This window comes from Trichosurus vulpecula, chromosome 3 (assembly GCF_011100635.1).
Source record: "Trichosurus vulpecula isolate mTriVul1 chromosome 3, mTriVul1.pri, whole genome shotgun sequence".
NCBI lineage: Eukaryota > Metazoa > Chordata > Mammalia > Diprotodontia > Phalangeridae > Trichosurus > Trichosurus vulpecula.
Window position 1 is genome coordinate 341,704,684 of NC_050575.1, and position 15,238 is coordinate 341,719,921.

The following is a 15,238-nucleotide window of genomic DNA, read 5'->3' on the forward strand; positions in this document are numbered from 1 at the left end:
GCTTCTGAGTCTGGAAATGAGACTTGCTAATATCATAGAATGTGAGAGTTGGAAGAGACCCTGCAGAGCTTCTAGTGCTAGTCAGTCCTTTCATTTTATAATGATTTGGTCAGTCATGGAGCAAGAGCTGAAACTGGAACCATGCTGGAATTTTTGATTCTCAGTCCAACACTTTTTACTACTCCTACTCCTACTACTCCTACCTACTGCTACTACTACTACTACTACCACTACCACCACCACCACCACCACCACCACCACCACTACTACTACTACTACTACTACTACTACTACTACTACTACTACTTACTACTTATTATCCTCATAATTAGCACTTATATAACATTTTGAAGTTTGCAAAGCACTTTACATGTTATCTCATTGTATCCTCACAACATCATTGTGAGGCAGGTGCTGTTGTTATTTATCTCCATTTTACAGAGGAGAACACCAAAGCTGAGAAAGGTTATATAATTTGCCCAGGGTCACACAGCTAACAAGTGTCTGAGGCAGGATTTGAATTCTGGTTTTGCTAACTTTAAGACTTTTTCTATTATACCATCTAGATGCCCTTTTGACCATATTATACTTCACTTATTATTTAAGGAAGAGAAACTTATTTTACCTCCTTGGGCTTCAGTTACTTCATCTGTAAAATGAAAAAAAAAGATCATTTTCTCTTAGGTTCCTTCTCTACTGAAAAATCCTGACTTTTGCTCCTAACTGGGCCCTTTAAGAGATTCATTAACCACTTGAAGCCTTAGGGTACCCTAAGATGTATTTCTTAGAGTATATATCACGTGCAGGAAGTTCCTATCTTATACTCAATAAGGATTCTATTCGTTTCATCTGGATCACTTTTAACCAATTGGTTTGGTAAATTTGTATTGGTCTAGAATTTTAAAATATAGATTGAAAGAACTGACTCCTTCCCATCCTTCGTCTTTCATCATGTTTCCCCCACCCTTAAATCCATGTCCTATGCTCTCACTGAGCTTTTGAAAGATTCATAGTAGAAAACATAGGTATTTTAGGGGCTGGCAGTTTTATTTGCCATGCGTAATACTAACCTTGATGGTTGATCTAGCCCTTTGTTTCTCATTGTTGCTCTTCACAAATGGCATTAGGCCTAAATTTTTTTGAGAATTATTTATTGTGGAGAATATGCTCTCCTCCAAAGTTTTGTCCTTGGAATTAAAAAAAATGGAAATAACTTTCAAGTCAAGAAGGCAATCGTACATTTTGCACGTTGTAAAGATAAGTGACTAAAATTACATTTTAAAATGTATGCAATTAGACTTTCTCAAATGCACAGATTAGCTTATTGTTCAGTACTTTACACACTGCATCCCTCTTCTGGTATGGAAACTAATATTTTTAAAAACAAACCTGTGCAGACTTCTCTGCAGTGATTCAAGAATCCAGTTTAATCCTCAAACACAACTAGGAGGACAAGGCAAAGTCTTCAGAACAGAGTTAATACCTAATGAATAGTTGTTGAAGGAATGCATACATGAATATGTTTAATCCTCATTCATTCAATAACCATTTTTAAGCATCTGATACGCACACTGCTCCATAGTAGGTTGTGGAGGGGGTATAAAATTTATTAGAAACATGACACCTTATGGAGTTTCTAGTCAAATAGGGGAATAAAATGTAGACATAGCTGAAGTATGATGTATTGCATGTAAAATCTATTAGAAAGGCAGAAATAACTAACTGGTGTATAAGGCTTAAGGGGGGAAATGTTAGCCATAGGGAGATCAGTGAAGGCTTCATGCAGATGTCATTTAAATTAGGCTTTAAAGAATGAGCTCAGGTCATAGATCCCATAACTTTTTAGCCTGAATGAGTCACTCTGTTTTTCAAAATGATATCCTTTGGTACCATGAGAAGCTGTACCATTTTCATTAATGTATTTTTCATTTTCATTATGAATCTACAACATCAATTCAGTGCATCAGGATTTTTTTTGTTTAGTGCTAAATTGAATTTACTTAAGAATGTACTTTTAGAACCCCATTAATATAATTAATATATATGAAAAAAGTATGGCAGCAAATGTCTTCCTGAGTATTTCCAGTTCTCATCTCCTGCTCTTTAGTGACCAAGAGGCATTGCGCCTGCTACATTTAGCAGCATTGCTCTAAATGCTCTAAGCCAATAAGTGCTGTTTCATTAAGGACAAAAAGGGGTGTTCGATGTTAATATAGTTCTCTGATTGTCAGTAAACTCAGTACTCACCTCTTTCTTTTTGTCATCCTTTTCCCTACAGCCAACCCGACCAGAGCAGGTGGGAGAGACTACCCAGGCTCTGCAGAAGTAATCCGAGAATCCAGCAGCACGACAGGCATGGTCGTTGGGATTGTAGCCGCTGCGGCCCTGTGTATCCTCATCCTCCTTTACGCCATGTACAAGTACAGGAACCGAGATGAAGGTTCATACCACGTAGATGAGAGTCGAAACTACATCAGTAACTCAGCACAGTCCAATGGGGCGGTCGTGAAGGAGAAACAGCCTAACAGTGCTAAAAGTTCCAACAAAAACAAGAAAAACAAGGATAAAGAGTATTATGTCTGATCCTGACATCCCAAAAGGACACTTGTATAGAAATAGTCTTCATTTTATCTGAGACATAATACAAACTTATTTACTTTCCTTTTTACGAAGCACATATAAAAGAAGACAGGGAATGCAATCAGGAAGGAAAGACTGTTTTTAAAAACAAGTATCTCATGCTCTTGTTTCTCCAGAAAGCAGGGGCTGATAAATTCCCTAACATCCACAGTGTTTTCATTTACTCTGCCTGTCTTTATGTTGCTGGAACATTTCTAAAAGACAGTGATGACCCCATGCACTCATAAAGCAAAGGAGTATTATCACATCAAGGCACAATTCAAAACAAAACAAAATTAAAAAAAGAAGCTACCTATGATTCTGGATTTAGCCAAAGTGCTAGCGCTTTCTTGAGAAGGGAGTCTTATTGCCAGAGAAGACTCTGCCATTCGGTCTGACTCAACATGCAAACCTTAAAGAGTTTGCTGCCTCGTGCACCAGGAGCAGTGATTGGAGCTTGCATTGGAGACGAAGTGCTGGCTTTTTTGAAGACTTGTGTTAGAACACTTTCAAAAAGCCCCTTTCTGGTTGTAAGGGAAAAAAAGTATGGAGGCCTTATTTTCCAGTATGTGAAATATAAGGCACATTTTCACACTAAAATTAAAACAAAACAAAAACAAGAGGGCATAGATGCAATCATTTGGGAAATTTTCATGCACGCTTAATATGTTATTACATATGTTTATATAAAACACATCTATGTGTGCTTTCTGGACTGTGATAAGTGATGTTTTATAGCCTGTTGTATAGACAATGCAATCTATATCTCTGCTCTTCAGCCATTTTTGGTCGATTCAATGTTATAAGTGTTGCTAGGTATAGAGAGTTTTATGACATCTGGAGCACCAAACCTATTTCAGTTTTTTGCTGCCATTATAAATTGCCACAATTTTTTCTTTTCCTTCTTTTTTTAATTTTACAGTGTAGTGATTATTCTAAGGGGGATATGTATGAATGTATATACAAAGAGTCAGCTAATTTTTTTCTTACTTGTACAGCTTCTATTCTGTTGCAAATGAGTTTTAGTAGTTTGTATGAGAGCTGTGGATTAGAAGGCAAAATACATACATATATAGTATATATCTCTTGTAATTGTCCTCTCTCCCCTATTCTATACCTCTCAAATCTGTTATTAACCATTGGAATCAGTCAAATTTGATGGTAGACCCAAACATTCATAATTACTCAACATTTACTAACAGAGAGAAAAATGGGAGGGGTGGGTAGATGGGTCGATCAAGGTGTTGTTGCTGAATGGTGTGGTTTGCTTCATTAAAATTTTGCTCCCAGGAAATTCTGAGAAAATTGTAGTCCCTTACTAATCTGAAACCTGTCACACAGAATTTCACCAGTGGACTGTTCCTGCAGGTGAGAATCATTGTGGGGGCAGGTAACAGAAGCAAAAATGATTTATCTCTATCTTAACCCTGGCTGCTGCAATCGAAAACTTTCATTTCTAATTTAAAACAAAAGATATATATTCTCTGAACTTGAAGTGCATGTTAAAGATTTTTGAAAAGTGGGCACTTTTTTTCCTATAAGAAAGTATTTTAAACAACTTTGGATTCTGTATTACTAGATATCCTAAAAGATCATATATTAGTTGACCATTAAGATTATGTTTTAAAACAACTTTTAAAATTATGCTTATGTCATTAATAAACATTTTATTAGTTTAACCCATATTAAGTATTAGGATGGTATAGATTATACACAAGGCTTTTTTTACATATTCAGTGAAGATCACAGCAATAAATTATTTATTATAATACGGTAATGCAAAGAAAATCTATTATTGGGCTGAAAAGAGGTACTTCATTAGAACTCAGTTGCATTACTTGAACGCCTCCTGGAAGAAATATGGATGTTTAAGTTTTATAAAATAGAAACATGATTTTAAAATTAGCTTTAAACAGGGGCGACAATGCAGCACAGTATCATGTTTATTTCTTGTTCTTGCTGATGAAGAAGGCTGAGTAGTGGCATAGGTATGCTTCTCAAACAGAACACCATCAACATGTTTAATTGGAAATGAACTGTTGCTTTTAAGGGTTTCTAACAAAGTGTTAGGTGGAGAGATCTTTTGGTTGGAAAATGATTCCTAAGATATTGATAGTAGGAGGCATGAAATTAAATCTGAAATATCCATTAATTTTACTTTAAAAAACCTGCCAACCGGTGGAATTCCCAAATTATTACATTTGTCATTCACCCTTACTCAGGGAAAGCCAATGAAATAGGAAGGTAAACATTAACCTAAGTAGTTTACAGCCTGAGGGTTTAAAAAAAAATTTGCTCTTCCATAGAACTCCTGAACTTCAAATATTTCCCATTCAAAACTTATCTTGCAATTTAATCAGAATGGATTGCCTATGATGATTGTAAGGCAGTGCAAATAGCAGGGACAGGAATTGGGGCTGATTAGAAGGTGTCTTTTCAGTGACATTTGACCAGAATTTCTTTCCATAAAATTACAAATTCAGTGTGACCTGATAAATCCAGCAAAGTGTATTCCTGATGTTGTTAGCAAACATAAAATTTCACATTATTTCTTAGTTTTCTTCTCAATACAAAAAAGGGGAAAAAAGCATAACTATCTACATACCAGAAGTACCAGGGTTCCATTTGTAGCCTTTGCTATTATTTTACTGTTTCAAACTACCTGACATCAATTTGGTTACATCTCAAGACTGTAATTTGTCTGATTGAGGAGGCTTCTTTTCTATTCATGTAATATGTTGCCTTTTTTTAAACAGAACACTAAAATAATGTGTGAGATGGGCCATCTCCAAATCATCAAAGAGGCCAGATGCCCCTATCCTTCTAGTGCTTTGTGTGATTAGATATCTAAGGGTTTTTTTCTGTTGCAAGGCCAATTTATCCATTATTGGAAATGCTAAGCAAGTGGAATTTACTGTTTTGTTAATAAAATGTTTCTTAATACAATGGTGGACTTGGATTTTTTAAAATTTGTATATCACCTCTTTTTGTTGAATAAAGTGACTAAGATTAAGGAAAGAGGGGAAAATGAGAGTTACTCATAGATAAACAGTAAAGGTTGCAGGATCTACTTCTCTGGAGGTGTCTGAGTATGAGAGGTTATAGATACAAAGGGAAAATCTTATATTTTTCCATTTTTATGGATTAAAAACTATAAATCTAAAAAAAAGATGTTTGACAACATTATAAGGAGGGCTGCTTTTTATAAAAGCATTCTCCTATACTTTCAGAAGCACTTGGGTCTTCTTTGATTTAAGGACTAGATTATTTGAGTAATTTTTTATGAAGCTTAAAGAGAAAAATTCACTATTATCTAAATTAGCTTAATTGTTTCATGAACACACAAGTCAATTCCCCTTTCACCTTTTTAATATTTTTTCCCCACAAAACCTAAGTGACCTTTGGGAAATCATGTCAACCAAGTGGTAGCTTTAAGTGCAGACCACCCCATAATTCATCATTCTTTCAGACTAGCAAACTGACAACTATTAAAAAATCTAGACCAGTAAAAACAATTTACTCAGACTCTGAAATATAAGTTTGTACTTTTTTCTCTCTTTAAATGAAAAAATATGCATATCTGTATCTATTCTGTTTCAACATTGATTAAAAGAATATATTATGCCATCTGTAATACAACCTAATGAAGTCACTTATTCATAAGAATGTTCTTCAGACCTAAAAGGAGAAAAATGAAATTTCCCTCCTAAAGGTGTAAAATCCAAACTAAAATATTTTTGGATACATCTTAAATGCTTAAGATTGATATGGCAGAAACAATTCCTATGTGGACAATTGTGAATAAATTGATAGACCATAGATTTAAAAATAATGCTCCAGATAACATGGTTCAGTAAAGAATTTCCAGTCACCAGAGAGAAGCCATAAGCCATGGCACAAGGAACAGATTAAGATCTCACCCTATAATTCCAGCCTATCCCTAGGGACCATCATCAAAAAACCCCAATTATATCAGTACCTAATCCAACAGTACTCAAGTGCCTACTAGGTGCCAGGCATTGGGCTAGGCTTATTTCATATCTTCAACATCAATCAATTCTTCATTGAATGTCTACTATGTATAAATGCATTATGTTACATGTTCACATGAGGTATGAAAAATTTGGAAGCAACCTCCTTCAAAGACAGAAATATTAAACCTCATGCAATATACTGGCCAATTGTAGAACTGCTATGACCACCTTTCGTGGTCACAGAAAGATATTGCTGCTCTCTAGTTATGTGTCCCATCAATATTAGGGGGCACAGGCAAATACCAACTAAGCAGCTCCTATATTGCAGTGTTGAGGAAGCAGAGGGAATTGTTTTATTCTCTGGACACCTGTTTATTATTCATTGAATTTTCATAAGGGTAGAAGGTCATGAAGTGGTCCAGGATTAAATTTGTATCATCACACAGGTACTATGAAAAGAGATTATTCCTTGCCATATTCTGCGCTGTCTATGGCTGACTACAAGAATCAATCATCTCAGGCAGAGAAAAGTCATTGGTATATTTGTATTTGAATAAATAGATTTGATCCAGGGTTCTTTTGAACTACACTAATGAAGTATAAGATCTCATCAAACTTACCGAGTGGGAAAAACCTTTGATCCAATTCCATAAGCATTTATTGAGCACTTACTATATTCCAACCACTGTACTAAGCACTGTATATGGCCCTCAGTACTAATGAACTATTTATCTGCTATCCAAGGAACAGTCCTAGCTAAAAGAAGCTTACCACGAGAAGGCCACTGCCATCACTATCAGTGGAGTTAGAACCCCCTCACCCCTAACTCATGGCGTTATGATTCTTGAATCAAATATGCTTCCATAACTTTCAGTGTTAGATTTCTTTACTCCTACTCACTGATAAATGCTGTATTAATTTGGATATTACAGTTAAGACTTCAGAAGTAGTTTCTTCTTAGAAAAATGGTTAATATATCATGACTAAGTTCCTGGAATATGACATCTTATAGAGGTATATAATATGTAGTTTAGGCCAACCTGGTTTAATTTAGAATGGCTATTTTAAAGATCTATGCACAATCCTCACTTCTACATGGCCACCGTCATCCTGATGGAGGTCCATCGTGGTTTTATTTATGATGGGATGGCTTCCCCCTCGCCATTTTTATTCATACCTAAAGGTGAATTGATTTAATGCAATAAGGACGTGGTCATGAATGTTAAGCAGTAGTCATCATCCCAAATCCCTCCATTAAATCAGATGGAAGCATAATTATAGATGACTTTGGATGAAGTATTGGAACCAGATGGACAAGAAGATGAAGACTATTGTAAGAGGACAAACATATGTAAAATGGCGGGAATAAGAAGAAAGAAGGAAGATGGAGAAGAATAACCAGCATCTAAATTTTCAAATTAATGAACTCTTAAGTTAAAAATATTAACATTAGCTAACAAAAAAATTGAACAGTCACAAATTCATAAAGAAGCTACTAGGAAGGACATGGGGTATAATGCCAAAGTCTAAAGAGAATTGACTATAAGCGATGGTATTTGACATTTCTTCAAGCTCTGTGATAATCACAGAAGAAAATTAGTACTGCATTTAAAATTTAATGTGACATGTGACAAATATTGGTCAGGATCATAGCTTGAAAATGGATTTTCAGGTAAGAGTTTTTAAGTGAAAAATATATATAACATTTATGATGAAATAAATCCCCAGGTAAAAGAAACAGACACAAGTTAATTCACATTTTGAGTGACTCTGCAAGAGTATTGGTTTTAGAGGTCATTAAGCGGTTGAATATTACTCAAAAGAGACTTTGCCAACACTTAACTAGCCAACTCTCAATTATTTTTCAATATGTGGTGAGATGGACCAAAGCACTGAGGAGAATTGAAATCCGTAGATAATTGAACAAAGTCTTTTTTTGTCTTAACCTCCATTAAATCATTTATTGCAACAGCCTGCAAATCAGAGAATTCGAACATTTCATAACCTCCTTGGGTGGGTAGAAGTGCCAACAAATAGCAGTCACTGGATAAAGCAAGAGTTGACAGCAGTGAGTTAGCTGTGTAAGTCTGAAATGAGGAGAGGGAGGGAAAGGGCGATGAAAGAGGGACATGAAGAGACCACTAGATATGTCGATTTTTGTAAAACAGAATATACTGGTCATAAAAACAGCAATTACTGTATCTGCATGACATTTATATAGTTCCTTCCAATCTCTTTTCTATTTACTTTCACAGTCTTCTTGTGGTGTAGGTGGGGCTGGAATTTGTATCCCCATTTCATTTCTAGAATACTGAGGCCCAGAGAGATTAAGAGTTCTGTTGTGAAGCTTTTCCCGAGAGCTCTAGCACCAGCAGAATCAAGAGATGAACTGAAACTAGGCATAGATCTATAGAATGTTAAAAATTGAAGGAACCTTAGAACTCATATAATCCTAGCCCCTCATTTTGTAGATGAGAAGTCAAGTGACTTGTCCAAGGTCATTCAGTAAGTTTGTGGAAGAATCTGGACCGGAACTTGGGTTTCCTGACTTCAGATCAGTTTCAGCTTAGAGATGGTGGTTATGAACGACTCCCAATCATGTATGTAAAATCTCCAGCTAAGAAAATTCAGGTTCAGGGGAGAAGACAAAAAGACCTACTAATCAGTCAATAAATATTTGCTAAACAACTGTTATGTGTCGGACACTGTACTAAGCACTGGGGACACATATAGAGAAAAGAAAGGTGGTTTCTGCCCTCAAGGAGCTTACCATCTAAGGGGGAAAGACAACACATAAAAGGAACCTGAAAAGGGGTGGTAGTAGGCAAAAGGTAGGACAATGATGAAAAAGTCCAAAGGAGTGCAACTGAGTGAGAGAGAAAGAGATAATTGGCCTGAGCACCTTCCTTAAATGGAGGTTTGGGGAGGAGCTCTTCACTCTGCGCTCCAATCAGAGAGGCAGAGGTACTGATAACATCTGAGTACCAAGACTGATTCCATCTTGCAGGATGATGACATTCCCTGGGACATGATGGAAAAGTTCAAAGGAGTAAAGCTAAGTGGAAAATGAAGAAGCAATGCTATTTTAATCTTTCCAAATATATTTTGTTTCCAGTCCTCTGATACCATGGTATCTATTACTCTGATACCTCTATTACTATGGGGTGATTTCTCTACTCTTTGGGTTTTTTTTTACTAGATCAGGGGTTCTTTATTGAGGAGATTAGTTAATTTAGATAAATCTATCCATCTATATATCCATCCATCTATCTGTCTATCTATCTATCTATCTATCTATCTATCTATGTCTGTCTGTCTGTCTGTCTGTCTATCTACCTACCTACCTACCTACCTACCTATCTATATCTTTGCTTTCGTTAACTTCTAACTGAAATGTAGCATTTCTTTCCATTACAAAAATCATTTTAAGAAGGGGCCTACAGATTTAATCAAACTGCCGAAGGAATCAAGACACAAAACCATTTAAGAATCCCTGTTCAGGATGGTGCAGTCCAGTGATCAAATCAATTTTCTTTAAATAATATTAGTACATATTTCCAGTATTTTATTTCAGAAGTTATAAAGTAATTAGAACAAGAGAGCAAGAAATTGCCAAAGCTACAAAGGACCTTAATCTAAACTGTTCAATTTATAGATGAAAAGACTGGGCCCAGAGAAAGTGACTTATCCAAGATTACAGAACCGTTAGTGACAAAGTTGACACTTGACTCTGGATCTCCTGGTTCCTAGTTTCCTCTTTTCTTTGTCACACAGCTTCCCATGATGAGTCAGAAGAAAACCGCAAGTGATGCTACGTCCTGGTGTGAGGGACAACACATATTCAAAGATCTCTTTGAATGAATTCAATTTTCCTATTTGCTTAGCCAAATTCTATCCCATCCTTCAAATCTCAGCTACTCCAACCTATTCTGTGAAGGTTTCCTTCATTACAATAGCTTGTAGTGCTATACCACTTCTTAATTCACCCTTCATGTAGCTAATTTATAATCTGTCATTTCACTGTTAAAAACAAAAACTTCAATGACTCCCCACTAAATACTGGAAAAATTCGTTAGTCTGGCATTCAAGGTCCTTTAAATCTGGCATCAGCCTTTTTTCCCCCAGGTTTATTCTCCCCTATTTCCCTCCTCATGTACTCTAGGCTCCAACAGAACTGGCTGAGTCTCAGCTTCTCAAACACATTATATGATTTCTACCTTTTATGCTTTTGCTTGTGCTATTTCTACCTACAGGGTATCCCTAAAGTCTGGACACACAGGAAAATTGATGGCAATGTGGAGTTATTGCATCGAGTTCATGTGAATTTTGCAAAACACATCGACCTTTGCATCACAAATGATGGAAATCATATTGAAGATGTTATTTGTTAGCATTCCGATTAAATAAAATGTGGCTGAAAATTTCATTCATTTCATTTCTTGAAAATATGCATTTTGCCTATGTGTCCAGACTTTAGGAACACCCTGTAGAATGCACTCCCTCTATTTCTGCAAGATGAAATCCTAGCCATGTTTCAAATACCACCTCAAGGACTTTTTTCTCCCCATGAAGCCTTCTCTGATTTCCTATCCAAAAGTGATCTCTGCTTCCTATGAATTCTCATAGTATTATGGACTTGTTTTCCATGCTCATATACTACTTTGCAGCATAGTTATGCAAGAATCCTTCAGGCAAGGTTTGGCCACCTTGTAAGGAGGCTCAAGTTGCTAAAGAACCTGCAAGTTGGATTTCATCTCACTGGGGGAAGAGAGCAAGCCAATGTGAGATCAGCAATGGAGTGGTTGGTGGTGAGGTAGGGGTGACGACACTATCCAGAGATGGAGAAGAAAGAGGATAGGAGGAAAAGAAGAAGGTGCCAGGGTTCACTCTTGAAACATGGAGAAGTACAAAGCAGCAACACCCTGGGGCAGCTTGTTGAGGCTACCTCTGTAGTTCCTGTCATCAGACCCAAATCTCTCTTGGGATACCCCCAAGAGAGATTTGGGTCTGATGACAGGAACTACAGAGGTGTCCCTTTTCCCAGGCCCTCCTCCCAACCCTAACCCCGAAAGGTGCTTACTCAGGTGGCTAGAATGCTGAGGGGAAAATAAGACAGAAACAAGGAACTAGTGTTGCTAACTGCCTACCTTATTTCATCTAGGTGTGACTGCCACCTGTTTCTAATGATGTCCTTTTTTTCCTATTAAAGACTTCATCTGACATCTAATTTTATTTCTCATAAATACCTGTAGTTGACTCTTCCCTTACATTGCCCAGTGTCCCTTTGTTTGATACTTGAAATTGACGGCACAGGTCTGGAAGCCATAAAAGAAAGAGTGATGTTTCCAAGTATAGAGTTGGGAACTCAAGCCCCAGCCTATTTGTTAAAGAGTTTTGGTTTTGTAAGTGGAGGCATCATCGTAAACTATTCATATGCTTTCTAATTATACTCTCAAGAGTGAATGAGTTCTATGAAATCAGAGCCTTTAAACACCCATCTGATCAGTGTAGTGACCCCTAGGTTCCCAGTGATTTGTGTAAATATCTCCTCTCTGCTATTAGAATGTAACCTCTTTGAAGGCAGGCACTCTCCTTGGGGAACTGGACCTGGAGCATGGCAAGCTCAGCTGAGGCTTGGTTGAGTAATACAGAATCTGCTCTTTCAGCTCTCATTACTAACTAGTTCCAGATTGGTTAGAGGAAGCATGGCATAATACATAGAGGAATGGACTGGATGTTAGGAAAACCTGTATTCAGATACCTTTGTCTGACACTTGCCAGCTGTAGATCTAGAGGCGTCCCTTAATCTCGCTGAACCTCACTTTTCACATATTCAAAAGGGAGACAATAATAACTGTAGCACCTATCTCTTGGTATTGTTGTAGAATTCAAAACAAGACAATGTATGTAAAATGCTTTGGAAACTTTTAAATTTCTGTAATTATTGTACTATGGGGATAGACTAGCACAGCAACTAACCAGGGAAAATCTCATGTACAAAGAGCTAAGATTTACCATAGATTCCCAAATCAGTAATAGGAGAAAGAATGGTGTGAGAACAATTCATGATCCATGGTTGTATCTTAGCTGGAATACCTCACATAATAATAACAATAACATTTATACAGTGCTTGCAATGTGCCGGGCACATTATTTGGTCCTTGTAGAAATACTGGGAGGCAGGTGCTATTATTATCCCCCTTTTACAGATGAGGAAACTGAGGCAAACAGAAGTTATGTGAAATGCTCAGGGTCATACAGCTAATAAATGTCTGAGGAAGGATTTGAACTCAGGTCTTCTTCACTCCAGATCCAGCACTCGAGCCACTGGATCCCCTAGCTGCCTCACATGGCTTTGTCTCCCAGAAAATAGGTCTCCTAAAAAAAATCACTTCTGTGCTGCAGTGGCTCCACAGCTGCTTATTGCTTCTTTGCAGACCAGCTGCTGGAATTCATCTCCATTCAGATGCTACTGCCATCTGCCACTGGGCTATTCTTTACTGAGCAATTTCCATTGGCTAGAGCCATTTTTGGCTTCTGGGGCTCCTTCTTCAAAGGCAGCAGTACCATTCTTTTGTGGTACTGCCCAGCCAAAACATGGCTAGAACTGATTATCACATTTTCACCTTTCTTTATTCCCAGTGACTCTTATCTGACACAAACAGGAATGCCTCAAGATAATTTTTTTCCCTTCTTCAAATATATTTGCCTTCTCTCAACAGAGATTCCTGCTTATTTAGGTTGGGGTAAGCAAATGCCTTTGAAACCTCTAATGTCCTTGGTAGTTAGTACCTGGGTTGTGAAAGCTACCTTGGAATTTTTTAAACTATCTTCAAGGAAACACTTAACAAATGGTAGAGGGGGCACAGTAGAGCTGGGGTGCTGTCCTTTGCTTGGCATTGGATTATCTCTTGACTTCTGCTGAGCTGGTCGGTCTGCCAAGGAGTAGGTTTTGATGGCTTGTCTTGATGCTTACTTGTTGGGTACTTTCTGACGTTTCTATATGGCCCCATTTCTGCATATCTCTTTAGAGGGCTTGGTAGTGCTAACTAACACTTCCCTCTTCCTTTCTTCCTTTTCTTGCTGAATTCTGTTCACCTACGATGGAGACCTAAATTTAGAGGTCCAGTTCAGTGGTGTTTCTTCCTCACTCCCCCATTCCAATCTCAGCTTGCAATTGTTAGTACTTTCCCTAGGGTAACTCTAAAGTTTAGCTTTTGTTTAGGGTGGAATCATGAGACATATCTCAGACTCACTCCTCTGATCTAAGTCTTGGTGAAGGGTATTTCCTACATCTCCAAAAGAGATGGATGAATGATTGGGCCAGGTGATTTAGGCTCTCACATTAGAAATATGGATCCAGAGGGGCCAAGTATGGCCATGAAGTCTCTGGCTAATCTTAAGTGGCTGATTTGCCCCCTTGTCCTTCATACCTATGAGCTCTTCTTGAACATCCTGATCTCTGAATCATTGATACTGGCTGGGCTGATGATCCAGGCCTCAATACCCAAAGCCCAAAAAGGTTCTGAACTGCCAACCCTGGAGAACCTGCTATTGCTAGTTCACCCTCAGATGCATAGGCTGTGACCTCTGTGGTCTGTCAATCAATATTCCCCAATACTTTTGGTCCTACACTTTTCTCTTTCAGTACTGTTCTGTTATTTAATTGGATGAGCATGTCCTTCAGACCTGCCAGGTTATCTGGAGCAGTATGTTCTGTTAAAAGTTCTGAAACTCCTTACTCATTTCCTTCTTAAATATTTCTACCAAGCCTGCCTCCTCCCAGCCCTAAATGGCTCTCAGCTGCCCAAATTGTTTATATACTCAGGCAAGCATATCCTTCCCCGAATTGGATCTAGTATCAAAGTGGCAGCACCCTGTGCCCTACGTGGGAATGCAAAAATCTACTAGCACTCTTCTTCAAAGTGTTGATGGTCACCTGGCAACAGGCTTTCCTCTTTCGTCAGGAGCAATGTCTTGTAGGTAATGACATCTCTTGCTTTGAGCCTCACCCCTTCCTTCCCTTGCACTTCTTTCTAGTATTATTTTTAGAATGAGTTCCATATATGTGTCAGATTGCTCCCTTCATTATACTGCAAATTCTACAAGGGCAGAGACATTGTCTTATTTAAACTTTGTAGCTCATCCAGAACCTGGTGGAGTGCTCTATACGAGACAGGATCTTAATTAATATCTCATGCATTTGTCATTGGTCTGTGTCTGCAATGGCACCTCTAGCCTCTGCTAGGCAACCTGTGAACCAACCTGTTTTTCTGGTTAACCCTAAGAATTCAATAATATTTCCTTTGCACCACCTGAAAAACTTTTAGGTGGAAAATATTTAGAACTATGACTTGCCTAAAAAGGAGCATATTATGTGATTATATGCAAGTAGTGGGGGAGGCAGTAGATAAAGCTCTGGAATTGGAGTTAGGATTATCTTAGTTCAAATCCCTGGCCTTAGATATTTATTAGCTGTATGATCCTAGGAAAATTAATTGACCTGTTTGCCTCTGTTTTCTTGTCTGAAAAATGGAGATAGTAATAACTCCTACGGTCAAGGAGAATAAAATGTGAGAATAAAATAATATAACATAAAGTGCTTTGCAAATCTTAAAGTGATGTATAATTGCTAGCTATTATCT

At 37.6% G+C, this 15,238-nt stretch overlaps 1 protein-coding gene across 9 annotated transcripts in view; it reads left to right on the forward strand.

Annotated features, from left to right (window-relative positions):
- The window catches only part of NRXN1 (neurexin 1), a 1,448,730-nt gene extending 1,443,165 nt beyond the window's left edge, over window positions 1–5,565 (forward strand). For 5 of the 9 annotated variants that reach the window (XM_036751791.1, XM_036751793.1, XM_036751799.1 and 2 more), the window contains one exon: window positions 2,279–5,565. In XM_036751791.1, the coding sequence (XP_036607686.1) occupies window positions 2,279–2,583 (305 nt within the window). In that variant the 3' untranslated portion in view covers window positions 2,584–5,565. The remainder of the gene's footprint in view (window positions 1–2,278) is intronic. The other 4 variants (XM_036751792.1, XM_036751796.1, XM_036751794.1 and 1 more) reach the window with 1 other exon arrangement.
- The last annotated feature ends 9,673 nt before the right edge of the window (window positions 5,566–15,238 follow it).